Genomic DNA, 14,951 nt, shown 5'->3' on the forward strand with positions numbered 1-14,951 from the left:
CCACCTTCCTTGAGGGGAGGTGCTGCCCTTTTGGCCGTCCTTCCCTGCCTTCTGGGAAACTAAGAGAGAGACGAGGGGAGGGAGAGGAGAGAGAGAAAAAGCAAGCAGGAGAGACAGAATGAGAGAGAGGAGAGAGAGAGAAAAACTCGCTCACCGGTCCCCGGACATGCCATCGCCTGGTCCTCAGCCACTCCTCTGCCCTCTGGCGGACGACAGCCACTCCTCCCCAGGCGGACAGCAGCAAGTCCTCCGACCCCTGGCAGATGGAACGGCTCCTCCCCTTCCTGGCAGATGGCAGTGGTTCCTCTGACTCCCGGTGGCTGGCAGCGACTCCTCCGTCCCCCGACGGAGGGTCACGGCTCCTCCCCTGGCGGACAGCAGTGGCAAGGACTCCATGACAGCGCATCCCTCCTCCTTCCCGGGTTTCGGCACCAGTGCAACGGGTAAGGATGGGCAAGGAGGAGGCGGGAACCGGCAGAACAGTCAACATAAACGTTTAATTACATAAACTCAACTTAAAATAACATAAAACACATAGATACGTACACACACAACACGTGCGTCTCTCTCTCAAACTGGCATCCCGGCCCCTCCTTATCTCTCTTCCGTTGATTACACAACTCAGAGCCAGGCGTGCGTCATCATGGCCCGGCCACGCCCTCCTCCTCGTCACACTCCTCCACCTCCAGAGTCAGGCCAGGAAAACTGCCGGCCTGACCTACTCCCCCCTCCCTTCCTGGAGGGAAGGTGTTGCCCTTTCAGCCATCCTTCCTCCGACCGGCCTTTCCCACCTCCTGGGAAACTACTTACACAGAGAGATTAGGGAAGGGAGAGGGGAGAGAGAAAGAGCAAGCGGGAGAGACAGAATGAGAGAGACAGAGAGAGAGAGAGAGAGAGAGAGAGAGGGAGAAAAAGTGGCTCGCCTGGTCTTCGGCCAGCTGTGCAGCAGTCCTCCACGATGCAGGGCGATGGCACTGGACATCGCCTCCTGGTGGACGGCGGCAGTCTTCTCCGCCTCCTGGTAGATGTTAGCAGCTCCTCCGCCCTTGGCAGCAACTCCTCCGCTCCAGGTGGCCGGCAGCAAGCTCCTCCGCCTTCTAGCGGATGGCAGCAGCTTCTCCGTCTCCTGGCGAACGGCAGCAGGCTCCTCCACCTCCTGGCGAACCGCTCCAGTACCACCATACCATACCTCCTCGATCCTCCAACAATGGTGAGGGCTCTCCGACAGCTCATTCCTCCTCCTTCCTGGGTTTCGGTACCAATGTAATGAGTTTCACATCATGGGCAAGGAGGAGGCGGGAACCAGCTGAACAGCAACATAAACTTTAATGACAGAACATAACTCACACATAACATAAAAGTGCTTTGCAGCAAACAAAACAAAGAGGCACACACACAACACGTGTGTCTCTCTCTCTCTCTTGAACTGGCATCCCGGCCCCTCCTTATCTCTCTCCCAACTCAGCGCCAGGTGTGCGTCATCACGGCCCGGCCATGCCCTCCTTCTCGTCACATGCACCATGGTAATTATTCCACTATTCTGCACATCAGTGGCAAAAACAGCTTATCATGCAATGGAATTGTTTAGAGAGATTTTCTTATTTCAGCCCGTGGCACAAGTGCTGCGAGATGAGGACTGTCCATCAGTGATAGTGCCAAGTCGACCATGTAAGTGCAGTATTTGTGTGTTTCTGCTTCTTTTACAAAATAAATATTCATTAGTCATCTCTTTGATTTACTCTTGTTTTCAAGTCACTGCTTTCTTGTCTGTTCTTGTCAGTCATTTTTCAGTTAATGAGTGGCAGGTTACATTTTGTACAGCTGAAGTGTAGCTAATTTGGGCCAATTTGCATTGTATTAAATGGAAAAACCTGTAAATATAATGGAATATTTAAATTGTTATTTCCAAGCCTGGAAAAGCCATGGAAATAATAAAATATTAAAGGTCATGTAAAAGTCAGAAAATGTCTAAAGTGAATCACATTTTTTCTAACAATCTATATATATATATATATATATATATATACACACACATATATATATATGATGTAAAAACTTAAAATCCAATAACTACAAACGACTTTCAAGTCATGGAAGTGTCATGGGAATACATTGGTCAAAAGGTGTGGTACCCTGATTGGAAATGAGTAGCTGTTTTACCAATATAGCATCAAATACATCAAATAAATGATTGTTTGTCGGTTGGTCATTCGTCCTCCCCCACTCCACCCCTTGCATGGCAGTTTTACAGCGCTGCTTCCCAGACTTCATCACCAGAAATGGCACACTAACAGTTGCTAACAAAACGGCTTTCAAAGATGCACTGGATACAGCCAGAAGTGTGACTGAACTTAGAGATGCAGCCAAGTATGTATACCACAAACACACAACACTTATCTCACACATTTTAGACATTGGACTGCCACCTTTTACCAGTCAGTTTGTAATTAAGCAAGTAGTTTGCACAAGAAGAAAGCTCTGTTGAAATGATTGCATACAGAACTAGTGAAATGTTCTCTATGATAAACACTTGAGCACATTCACACAAATATTTCCCTGCAGTGGTATTACAGGAATCCTTGAGGCCAAAGAAGTGGGAATGAAGATCATAGAGGATTATGCCAGCTCTTGGTACTGGATAGTGATGTAAGCACACATTTACTTGGAGACATACAGTATTATGCAATGTGTTGAACAGTTGAATTGCATTACAAAATGTAAGGAAAGAACAGTTGTCAATTTAGATGCAAAGTGATCTTCATCTACCCCTTTACCTTGAAATTTTATTCTTAAATTCTTTATATATTCTATATTTGCATACTCTCCACATACTATACACCTTAAACAACAATATTCTTTGTTGCTTACTAGGATATGGTACTAACAAAATGTTTACATTTCAATTCAAACAAATGACATCAAAAGTGTGTATAGTTGACCAGAACTTTCAAATCATTGAATATGCTGAAAAAGCTCAATTATTTAAAGATATGAACCTTTGCCCAAAATAAAAAAATATGGTTTAATAAAAATAAGTCTTAATAAAACAAAACATGTCATGGATTTAAAGGTACACTTGATTTTTTGTTTACTGTATGTTGTCTTGAACTTATTTGTTCACGTCATGTCAGAATTAACATAATTACGAAATTCCAACTTGAAAAAAACGCATTTACGTATTCGAAGAACTCGTAATTCTAAGAAGTCAACCTATAGTGGGTCTTGCCGATACGATAACTAAGGTGGTGGAAAAGGCCTATAACCGATTAATTGGTAGATTGTAAAAAAAAAATAATTAAATAAATAAATAAAAATCATAGTCTTTCTTTACTGTGATGGGTACAGACACAAAGGCTGCAAGAGTCCAAAATGAGTAATGTTTGTTGCATCAAATGCATGTTTGTTGTAAAATCCCTATAATAACCAGAAAAATGAATATTTGGAGCATACTGCAGGATTTTTAATTATAAAGAAGCCCAAAATACACCAGGGACTCTTATTTTGAAATGCCTGTGCTTCCAGCTCACTCAAAAACAAAATGGAAACAGAACATGCACTCTTACAACCATCTACAATGTAGTACAATATAATCACTATAAAGTAAACATTGTCATATGGGCAGAATGTGAGCAGTAATTAATAAACAGTAGATCATCATTCATCAATTGCGGATCATCAGCGATCATTTGTCAATTGTCATATGTGTCTTTTTTTAAAACATTTCGCATTAATAACTGTGAATTTGTCCATAAACAGTGATGATGACAGAGTCTTGGCTCCATTACAATGCTCTATGTATAAATATTCACCAAATCAAGCTCTTTGTAGCCTATATATTCACCAGATGAAGGGTTTTGGCCACAGAGGAACACGGAGGAATGAACAAAACAAAAGTATCGGCAACTATCAGCGTCGATTTTTACAGATAACCGATAGCTCCAATAAGCAAGTATCAGCACCAATTAATCTGTAAAACCGATATATCGGTCAAACTCTAGTAATTACAAGTTGCAAACTCGTAATTCAATGAAAGCTCTGACTTGTCAGCCGTGATGTCATTTGAATATGGCAGCGGCTTCAACAGTTAAAGTTAGTGAACACATACAGTATGTCTGTTTAATATGCCATTTTATTACGCCATCAATACCTGGAGCATTTTCTTTGTTCATAAATATTTTGCAGCAACATATAGAGGTGAATTAATGTATTGATAAATATGTAGCTGTTATCAACAGTAACAATATATGTTTGGGTGGGAAAACACCCAAGAACTTAGAAACTAATAAATTCTGAGGTTATTCCAACACAAAGTGAACACAGCATTACACTGATACCTAGGGGCATGGATGCAGAATTATTCAAACGCAATAATTTTTAGTTACTGATGCCTCTGTAGAAATTCACTAATCACAGTCAGCCATGATTAATTTAAGTCATTAGTGAAAGTGTCCAATAACAGGGTGGTTACGGAGATAAGCAAGTAGTGTTCAGCTGGTCATGTGATCATCTCTCACTGTAGAATAAAACAGCTTTTATATGGTTACTGATATGACTGGAGTCTTCATCTCATGTGAGTGGTACTGATTTTACACATATGTTTCAAAATTACTATTCATTTCTTTGGAGTAAAACATTTTTAATTAGGAATAAAATACTCAGTGCATCTTTAATATAATACTGAATATAATTTAGAATCATGCCAGTAACAGCCATTGGATGGCTGTAGCCACCTACAATGTGGTCTGATGACTTGTTGTAATCTAATTTTATATTTTATCACAAGATATGCATTTGGATATTGATTTAGACATTATCAAACTATTATTTGTCAGCATTTTATGAAGTGTCAGTTTTTGCAGTTTATGTCATTATGCTGGTCATCAAACCTGACCATGGTGTGAAGACACAGAATAAGCATTTTTCTACCAATAATTTATTTCAAACATAAAAATGTAATAACTCAAAGTAAATGTATAATAATGTCAAGAAAATGAACATCAAGATACAGAAATGAACTGCGAAATTCTGAAAATTAAATTAGAGTATAAAACAGAAGAATCAAAGTAATAATTTTCAAAACAATTACAATTTCAAACTTTCTATAGTATAGTTTATTGTGTGTGGGGGGTGGGGGGGCAGGTTTAAGTGGTTTACGATGACTTTTTTTAGGTAATTACAAGGGTATTATGCTATAAATGTGGTTTATGAGGACATTTCTAGTGTCCCTATAATTCAAATCGCTTAAAAAACATACTAAACGATGTTTTTTGTGAGGGTTAGGTTTAGGGGTAGGGTAAGGGTTAGGGGATAGAATATATAGTTTGTACAGTATAAAAATCATTATGTCTATGGAGAGTCCTCATAATGATAGCTGCACCAACGTGTGTGTGTGTGTGTGTGTGTGTGTGTGTGTGTGTGTGTGTGTGTGTGTGTGTGTGTGTGTGTGTGTGTGTGTGTGTGTGTAACAGAGGGCTGTTCATAGCACTGGTCATCAGCCTGATCTTCATCCTGCTGCTGCGTTTCACTGCTGGCTTCCTCCTCTGGTTCATCATCATCGCTGTTATCCTGCTTGTGGCCTACGGTCAGTTTTTATATGTGTTTGTTTTATATAGCTGTAAGCATGCAGTTAGGAAAAATATACACATCAGAAAAGGGGCAAATACTATAGCCATACAATAACAACAGTGCAAATGGCTTTTAAGACTTATGTATATTGTGTTTTGACAGAGGGATTTTCAGAAGCCAGTGACTAGGTCTTGTGAAGTTCTTCTTTGTTTGTAGGTATCTGGCACTGCTTCTGGGAGTTCACAGTTCTCAGGGAGACTCCCGGAGCAGATGTCACTATCTCTGACATCGGCTTCCAGACTGACCTCCACGTTTACTTTCATCTCAGCCAGACCTGGCTAGTCTTCAGTAAGAGATGAATATTGGGACTGCACATTGTGGCTGTGATTTCCGTTGTACTCCTTGTTCACTTGCTCTGCTGTCTTCTGTTCTTCTCAGTGGTGACTTTGGGTTTGACGGAAGTCTCTATAGTCTTAATGCTTGTTTTCCTGAGAAAGCGGGTTCGTATTGCTATTGCTCTGCTCAAAGAGGGCAGCAAGTGAGTCTCTTTCTCTCTCTCTCTCTCTCTCTCTCTCTCTCTCTGATTTTCATGCATGTGCAGAGAGAGAATATCTGCTCCTCTCACAATCCATGTGTATATGTTTCTGCAGGGCAATCAGTTACATCATGTCCTCTCTTTTCTACCCCATCATCACCTTTGTGCTGCTGGCCATCTGTATCTCCTACTGGGCCATGACTGCAGTGTATCCTCCTATATAACTGGCCTAAGAGCTCAGAAAACTGACTGATTTGATCTTGGACCAAAGAAACAGAGTACATACGTATGTGTATTTGTAATGCATCCGAGTCCATCTTTAACAAAACTAGCAGTACAAGTGATAAATAGACATTTGACATAAATATATTTTAAGAAAACCAGTGAAGCAAAAGACTTTTCTAGACCATGTCTTCTCCTGAGGTGGATAGTATTCAAATGGATGAGACAGATAATTGTCTCTGTCTGCACTTGGATGTTTGCTTTTATCTCCACTAGGTGGCACTATTATAGCAGTTAATTATGTGCCCTACCTTACTGTGGCATAAAAAGATAGCAGTAGATAAGAACACATCAGTACCATTTTTCTTGGAGAGACCTAAGGTACCTTGAAAAAAAATAAAATAAAAAATAATATATATATATATATATCTTTTTGGACATCAAAATATTTAACTCACCGATTAATAGTGGTGCATGTGTGTTTTTAGTCCTTAATTTAACCTGAAGCTTTCTTGCATCTTCTGGTGGTGCTGTTTACAAAGTCACATCACCTCATCCCAGCTGCAAGTACACCAATCTGACCTGCAATCCTGAGGTGAGATATTTTCAGTCTACATTATTTTAAGCAAAATGCAGCCAAAATTCAAAATGTAGAGGGCATAAAATGCCCCCATAATGAATTCCCTTTTTTATGATATTATACAGTATATTCTCTATATATAAATATTTCTATATTTCCTATTTTCTATATTGTATTTTAAGCCTAATACATACTATCACAAAATATGATTTGATGCTGATTTAAATGTTTAGTAAATACCCTTAATGAATTAATATTTATAAATTGATTAAATTCAAATAATTTACATAATAGGACAGCATATTATGTTGTTGTTTTTTTCTTTTTCTTAAATGCCCATATAAAGATTAAAAAAATAAAAATGTGGCTAAAAATTTTACTATAGACTAATTAGACTTTAAATATTGTCCCTTAGTAAAAAAAACAAAAAAAAACAAAAAAACAAAAAAGTTAATTTCTGACCCTGGTCATATATATATATATATATATATATATATATATATATATATATATATATATATATATATATATATAAAATGGCAAATATATAATAGTATATTGATGAAAATATTTCGGAGATATAATAATATAATTTTTTATAAGAAATAGAAGCATTTCATTTATAGGTTTAAATACAAAGTTCAGTGTTTGAGACTTGTGCAATACAAAATAATGTGTTAGAATAGTAAAAATAACATTATAATCATAGGAAACTGCTAAATGTTATGATTTACATGGGGGGGGGGGGGGGGGATGGGAATGATATACAGATGGTGGTAGTTTCTATTCTGTAGATATCCCACAAAAAATATTTCAGATCTGCAGAAAACAACAAAAATGTATATAATACTTTACAATATTGGAGAAATTTTTAATCGGGTTTGCATATTTTTACATTTTGGGCTAGTTTTAAAAACATTTGAATGATTTTAACAGAATTTGCCAAATGTTTGAGTATTTAACTGAACCAGGCTAATGTAAAAATAAAATAGAAACTATAGAAATAGAATAAAATATAAATGTTCATAATAATAATTATCATATACTAATCTCAAAATAAAACAATAATGCTGCTATTCAGGGACTCATTGTGAAGTGACAACAATATTTTTTTCAGTATCTTACTAACCTGACTATGTAGCATTGTTGTGCTTGTTTCATATCAACAGAATTTCAACAGAACTAACATCACAAAGCAGTGTCCGGGTGCTCAGTGTCTTTTTGCTTTTTACGGTGGTGAGAGCTTGTACCATCGCTACATCTTCATCCTCCAGCTTTGTAATCTGTTGGTCTTCCTCTGGCTGGTTAACTTCAGCATCGCTCTGGGACAGTGCACCATCGCTGGGGCTTTCGCCTCCTATTACTGGGCCAAGAGGAAACCTGCAGACATCCCCCCCTGCCCAGTGTTCTCCTCTTTTGCCAGGGCCATAAGGTACACTGAATGCATTGATTAAAACTTTGTAAGTAATAATGTACATACTGTACATTCAGTGGTGCCATTAATGAGTGTGTGTGTTTGTGTGTGTGTGTGTGTGTGTGTGTGTGTGTGTGTCTTGAATGCAGGTATCACACAGGGTCTCTTGCTTTTGGCTCACTCATTTTAGCTGTGGTTCAACTCATCCGTGTCGTTCTGGAATACTTGGACCACAAACTTAAAGGTTGGGGATGTCAAATCAGATCAAGGACAGTGGACAAAGTCTTTGTCTTAGTCTCAGCCTGTACATTTTTAGAATTATTGAAAAATAATTGTCAAAGAAAATTTGTTGAGGATGAAGGATGAAGGATGATTCATTGAATGTAAATCCATATTACAACAGGAGTGCCAGAGGAGTCCTCAGTGTGCGTGGAGAAACCCAACAGCTGATTATTCACTTGCTGTGTGCTGACTCTGCTTTTTGTTCGTTATTTTAGGAGCTCACAATGTGCTTGCACGTTTTCTGCTCTGCTGTCTGAAGTGCTGCTTCTGGTGTCTAGACCGATTTATACGCTTCATAAACAGGAACGCTTACATAATGGTAAGAGACACTCATTATAGCCAATCAAATAAACAAAAAATATATCCAAAACGTGCTGGATATTTCACTTTATGGACTGTAGTTTGACTCTGTTACATAATGGTTAAACAGTGAAACTATTTACTTTGCGTTTCACACTAGATTGCCATTTATGGAAATAACTTTTGCACATCAGCGCGGGAAGCCTTCTGTTTATTGATGAGAAATTTAGTAAGGTGAGAATACATATAGTAGCATATGGGCCGAGGGACTATCAGCACTGGCCATCATCTAACTCAAGTTCCTCTCTTCCACCGCAGGGTGGCAGTATTGGACAAAGTAACAGACTTCCTGCTCTTCCTGGGGAAACTATTGATAGCAGGGAGTGTTGGTGAGTGTTGACCTCCTGTCGAAGCGCTTTTTATAATTCATGTCATTTGACTTTGAAGGTTTAGTTCACCCAGAAATGAAAATTCTGTAATCATTTACTCATCCTCATGTTGCTCCCAACCCGTATGATTTTCTTTCCTCTGTGGAACGCAAAAGGAGTTACTTAGCACTACTGTATGTTGACACCTCTGTTTTCCATACAATGAAGGTAAACTTTGACTACATGCTGTCAAGCTCCAAAAGGACAAAAAAAGAAGCATAAAAGACTCGTGTGCTATATTCTAGTCTACTGAAGTTGTAAGATAGTGTTTTGTAAGGAACAGACCAAAATTTAAGCCATTATTCATTGAAAATCCTCTGCTGTGGCTCTCGAATCTCATTCATGTTCACATATATTCAAATGTAAACATGACTGATGCCAAACAGCACTGGCTGACTTGTGACTGAACGCAACTAGGCAAGTTTAAATATGTGAAAGTGTGATTTATGCATGATTATGTAAAAGAATATCAATGAAGAACAACTTGAATTTTGGTTTGTTCCCCACACAAAGCATGCATATAGCTTTAGAAGACTTGGAATGTAACACAAGAGATATGGACTACTTTTTGTCCTTTTTGGAGTTTGACAACCCATAGTCTCTATATGCTTTCATTGTATGGAAAAGAGCGGCGTTAACATTTTGCTAAACTTCTCTTTTTGTGTTTCAAATAAAAAGAAAATCATACGCCTTCAGAACAACTTGAGGGTGAGTAAATGATGACAGAATTTCATTTTTAGGTGAACTATTACTTTAAATCCCTAGGTATTTTACTTACAACTGTAGCAGTGCAAAATCTGAACACTTTTGCTTTTTTTTTTTTTTCTTATATGCTGTCTCAGGCAGTCACAAGCACATAAGGGTATTGTGATTAGCGGTACAGCTGCTATTGGCATGGTTCTTGTGGTCATGGTTACAGTGTTACATTGACCACAAGAGGGTGTGAGAGTGTAACAGTATATCACACTGTAGTCTACTGAGGATTGTGGTTTAGCGGTCAATCAATTATTGTTTGCAGGTGTTATTGCCTTCCTCCTCTTTACACGCAAGATACCCATCATCCAAGAGGAAGTTCCGGTGTTGAATTACTACTGCGTGCCTCTCTTGGTGAGAAAATATCTTTTCATATTTATATTATGATAGTTTTTTTAGATTTGAACTAGTTCTTTGCTCAGATTTTTTTTTTGTTGTTGTTTTTTTTTTTTTTTTACTGTCAATTCTCTTTCTCTTTGACAGACAGTAATATTCGGCTCCTACTTGATTGCACACAACTTCTTCAGCGTCTATGCAATGTGTGTGGACACCTTGTTCCTTTGTTTCTGTAAGTTTTCCAACTATCATCCCCTCTGAGTTTATACTATATACAATAATATTAAGTGTCAGGAATCGCAGGGCTTGAGTAAATATATTAATAAAATTAAATTATGAATTTAAACAGAATAATGACAACAAGCTCCTTCATTGTGCAAATTCTATTGTCGTTAACTCACTCATGTCGTTCCAAACCAGTATTACTTTTTTCTTCTACAGAACACAAAATGATACATTTGGAAAATGTGCTCTTTTCCAAAGGTGATTGGGAGGTGTCAAGCTCCATAAATGACAAAAAAAGGCACCATAAAAGTAGTCCATACAACTCGTGCACTACATTCCAAGTCTTCTGCAGACATATGATTGCTTTGTGTGAGCAACAGACCAAAATTTAAGCCATTATTCACTGACAATCTCCTCCACCACAGCTCTTCTTCATATTCAAACTGCCACACGTTTGGTTATAAGACATGCAAGAACCAATAATGTTTGACATCATTGACATCAAACCTGGAATGACATGTTTTTACAGAATGAGATGTGAGAGCTGTGGCGGATGGGAAGATTTTCAGTGAAATGCAATTTAATGTCAGTGTGTTTCTCAAATAAAGCTCTTGGATGGCTTCAAAAGACTTTAAATTTAGCTCACAAATCCAATGTACTACTTTTATCATCATAAAAGTAACATCATCAGTCCATGTTCTATGAAAGAAAGTTACATGGTTTTGGAATGACATAAAAATAGCAAAGGATGATAGAATTTTCATTTTTGGGTGAACTACCTTTAAGTTGTTCTAGTGATTTGTTTTCAAGATTCTCTGTTTAAAAAGTCATCCTGCTTGAAATACACTGCCTGTTGCCTTTCTCTCTTTGTGCATGAATATTTCTGACTAATACAGCTGCATTCTCTAAGCTGAAGACTTCTATTTCAGTTTTAAACATTTGATTCCCTATGGCACTGTAACCTCTCACTGTTTTCTTCTCAATCGCTGTGTGGCATTCTCAGGCGAAGACTTAGAGAGAAATGATGGGACACCAGCCAAGCCTTTCCTCATGTCTCCTGGCCTAAAAAGAATTCTGGGAAGAGCCGAACAGAGCCCCAGAAAGTCACGAGGATAATGCTCTCCAAACCTGACACATGCAAACATCTTTACTCAATGTAAATACTTAGCATGCATTAACTTACATATTGGCTGAAATGGACTATGGCTACAAAACGTTTATAACGGAAGCTGAGAATTAAGGGAAGCAGTGACGAGACTTTCCACCTCAAGAAAAGAGACCAAAGACTCTCTGCACTGTAACAGCCACTTATCCAGGACACAGAGCTTTGGCCTTTCTGATACAGACCCTACAATGCATACTAACACATTTGCCTATTAATGCTGACTGCTGCCTTATTCTGTGACTGTTGGAGCAGTAAAATTATTAATCGGTCAATGACTGACACGTTAAAAGATGCCTGCGTTTGGACTCCTTGGAGATTTGGCATCAATGACCAGTTAAAGAAACTTTTAGTGATCATGAACTTGAGAGTAGAGAACCTGGAAGATAATGGGAAAAGTTATACATGTTTGCTTTCCAAAACTCCTCTCATATAATTTGGGCTGGTTTTACAGCCACTGATAAATCCTAATCTGAGAATAAAATGGCATTGACTCTTGAGCATTGTAAAGAGAGGCCTTGGAACTGAAAATATCTGCATCACAGTATTATGAAGGTACTAATATTGTCCTTCCCCTTCAAAACAATTAGCATATTGCTATATATATATATATATATATATATATATATATATATATATATATATATATATATATATATATATATATACACACACACACACAGATCTGATTCTGATATATACTGTATACAGTATGTAGTAGTGTCAAAAGTCTTAGGCACATATTTTTCACAAAAACATTTGTCTTCAGATGGTTATTTTATATATTCTGCTTTTAGTGCATCCTTAGGAAATATCCAGTTTAGATTTCAACATTCCCTTTGCAAATAAAACTGAATAGAAGATGAACAAGGAGCCCTACAACAGATGGCATGGCCCCCACAGAGCCAAGATCACAACATTGAGTCAGTCTGGGATTATATGAAGAGACAGAAGCAATTGAGACAGCCTAAATAGACAGAAGAACTGTGGCACGTTCTCCAAGAAGCTTGGAACATCCTGTCTGCCATATACATATATTGAGGCATTTGTGTTTAACATGATAAAACCATTTTTGCTCTTTGATTTCTGCAAGTTCTGGTTTTTATTATATTCAGCCTATGAATATCAGTATTTATTGATGTAGTTTTCAAAAAAAAGATTCAATTGTAAGACATTCAGCATTGCAGCTATGATGGTGAGATGACAAGCGATAACAATTATTCTTCTATCGCAGTGGCACAACTGCTTATCAAAAGGATAAACTGGGCATGAAAGAACACAGATCATGTACCTTATATGCATCCCGAGAGCCATTATAAGTATTTCACAAATGTAACAACATTATGTTTTCTTTTATCTCAGTGCCTGGTTTTCTTCGACTTCATATCACTTAGTTGAAAGATAAGTGTACAACACATCACAATGCTGTATGATATAGTCTTCCAGATCAGTTCAAAATAATTCTCAATCATATGTTAGGAATGTTGGCCGAAGGAGTCCAACTTCAAAGCTCATTTATAAGATCATATCTCTCTGATTCAGAGTAACTGAAAGAAATATTCCTCTGAATAGGAGGCAAATATACTTCTGTCATTATGGGTAGCACAACTCTTTCCTGGAGCTGTTCTTGTGCAGCTCTTTGTTAAAATGTTGTTGATAATTACTGAACATTTCTTAAATTATCATAATAAAACACAGACATTGGTTTGATTTACTCACATGTAAATAATGAACACATCAGTGTGTGTGTTGTGCCAGTGTGTTTTGAAATAGTGTATACACAGTAGCTTAGTGCATGTCAAGTTTTTCAGCTCAAAATACAAACATCAACAGATCAGGTCTCAGGTGTTGAAGGAATATTCCAGGTTCTAGTTAAGCTCAATCACAGCATTCATGGCATAATATTTATTACCACAAAAAAAAAAAAAAAAAACAGTAATAATAATAATTTTGACTGTCCCTCCTTTTCTTTAAAAGAAAAAAGCAAAAATCTGGGTTACAGTGAAGCACTTACAACAGAAGTGAATGGGGCCAATCCGTAAACATTAAAATCCTCGCTATTTCAAAAGTATAGCCATAAGACCTAAACAATATGCGTGTAAACATGATTTTAGTGTGATAAAATCACTTACCATCCTTTTCTGTGTGAAGTTATAGCCAATTTTACAATTTCTTTGCCATAAAGATGTAATTTCAACAAACCCTAAAATGACCGCAAAAACATCGATTTAAACAACTTAGCTCAAATAATGCAGTTTTTTCTTTTTTTTTTTTTTTTACAGAGGAATTAAAGTGCTTTTATAAAATTATAGGCTTCCCATTTCTCCAAAAATTGGCCCCATTCACTTCCACTATAAGTCCCTCACTGTAACCTTGATTTTTGCTTTTATTTAGAGGAACAACAAAAAGGAGAGTTGAAATTAATTTTTGTGAAAAATGACATTATGCCACAGATGCTGTCATTTGAGCGTAACTTTTATTATTCAACCCAGAATATTCCTTTAAAGATATTAAGCACTATCTGAAATCAGCAAAGGGCTTTCAATATATATTTTTTTTTTGTTTAAAGTCATTGTGCGTGATCCGGCTTAGAGAAGGACAATAGCGTTTCTAACGTGCTGCTTTCAGTGCGATTCATTCAGAGTAAACACAGCTGTAACATCATGGATTTCCTGAAGTAGTACCAAATCAGTAACATTTTAGGTTTTTATTTTCCTGGATTTGAGAATAATTTGTAGCTAGAAAGGGAAAAATGTTGCTATGCTTTTTACAGTCTCTCAAAGTTGTCAAGATATTTAGGCTCATTTGTGAGATACAGTTTAAAGTGCTACCGTTTTATAATCCTGAATTAAAACATTTTTGTATTGTTCTGGGATTAGAAATGTATTGCATTTGTACTTTTTGTACCACAAAGTGAAATTGTGATTTTTATATGCAAATGAATAAAAACGTGAAAGAAAACTGCATAGCCATTTTTACTTAGCAATTTCACTTCAACATTAAAAATTGGGGATTTTTCATAAAAGGCCATTTTTTTTTTTTTTTTTACCTGGTGTTGTCAAACTAAACAGCACAGCTGTGACGAATCTCACACTAATAAACATGTTACTTCCCAGCTTAATTCCCTCTATTAAACTGCCATTAAGATG

At 37.3% G+C, this 14,951-nt stretch overlaps 1 protein-coding gene across 2 annotated transcripts in view; it reads left to right on the forward strand.

The window, feature by feature from the left end:
- LOC127441241 (choline transporter-like protein 5-A) overlaps window positions 1-12,885 on the forward strand; it is a 108,501-nt gene extending 95,616 nt beyond the window's left edge. For both annotated transcript variants that reach the window (XM_051698412.1, XM_051698413.1), the window contains 16 exons: window positions 1,608-1,668; window positions 2,244-2,367; window positions 2,563-2,646; window positions 5,469-5,581; window positions 5,782-5,913; window positions 6,004-6,103; window positions 6,216-6,308; window positions 6,830-6,917; window positions 8,072-8,334; window positions 8,466-8,560; window positions 8,814-8,917; window positions 9,059-9,132; window positions 9,217-9,287; window positions 10,345-10,433; window positions 10,563-10,647; window positions 11,644-12,885. In XM_051698412.1, the coding sequence (XP_051554372.1) occupies window positions 1,608-1,668; window positions 2,244-2,367; window positions 2,563-2,646; window positions 5,469-5,581; window positions 5,782-5,913; window positions 6,004-6,103; window positions 6,216-6,308; window positions 6,830-6,917; window positions 8,072-8,334; window positions 8,466-8,560; window positions 8,814-8,917; window positions 9,059-9,132; window positions 9,217-9,287; window positions 10,345-10,433; window positions 10,563-10,647; window positions 11,644-11,756 (1,689 nt within the window). In that variant the 3' untranslated portion in view covers window positions 11,757-12,885. The remainder of the gene's footprint in view (window positions 1-1,607; window positions 1,669-2,243; window positions 2,368-2,562; window positions 2,647-5,468; window positions 5,582-5,781; window positions 5,914-6,003; window positions 6,104-6,215; window positions 6,309-6,829; window positions 6,918-8,071; window positions 8,335-8,465; window positions 8,561-8,813; window positions 8,918-9,058; window positions 9,133-9,216; window positions 9,288-10,344; window positions 10,434-10,562; window positions 10,648-11,643) is intronic.
- Window positions 12,886-14,951: the final 2,066 nt, after the last annotated feature.

This window comes from Myxocyprinus asiaticus, chromosome 5 (genome assembly GCF_019703515.2).
Source record: "Myxocyprinus asiaticus isolate MX2 ecotype Aquarium Trade chromosome 5, UBuf_Myxa_2, whole genome shotgun sequence".
In the NCBI taxonomy this organism is placed as follows: Eukaryota; Metazoa; Chordata; class Actinopteri; order Cypriniformes; family Catostomidae; genus Myxocyprinus; species Myxocyprinus asiaticus.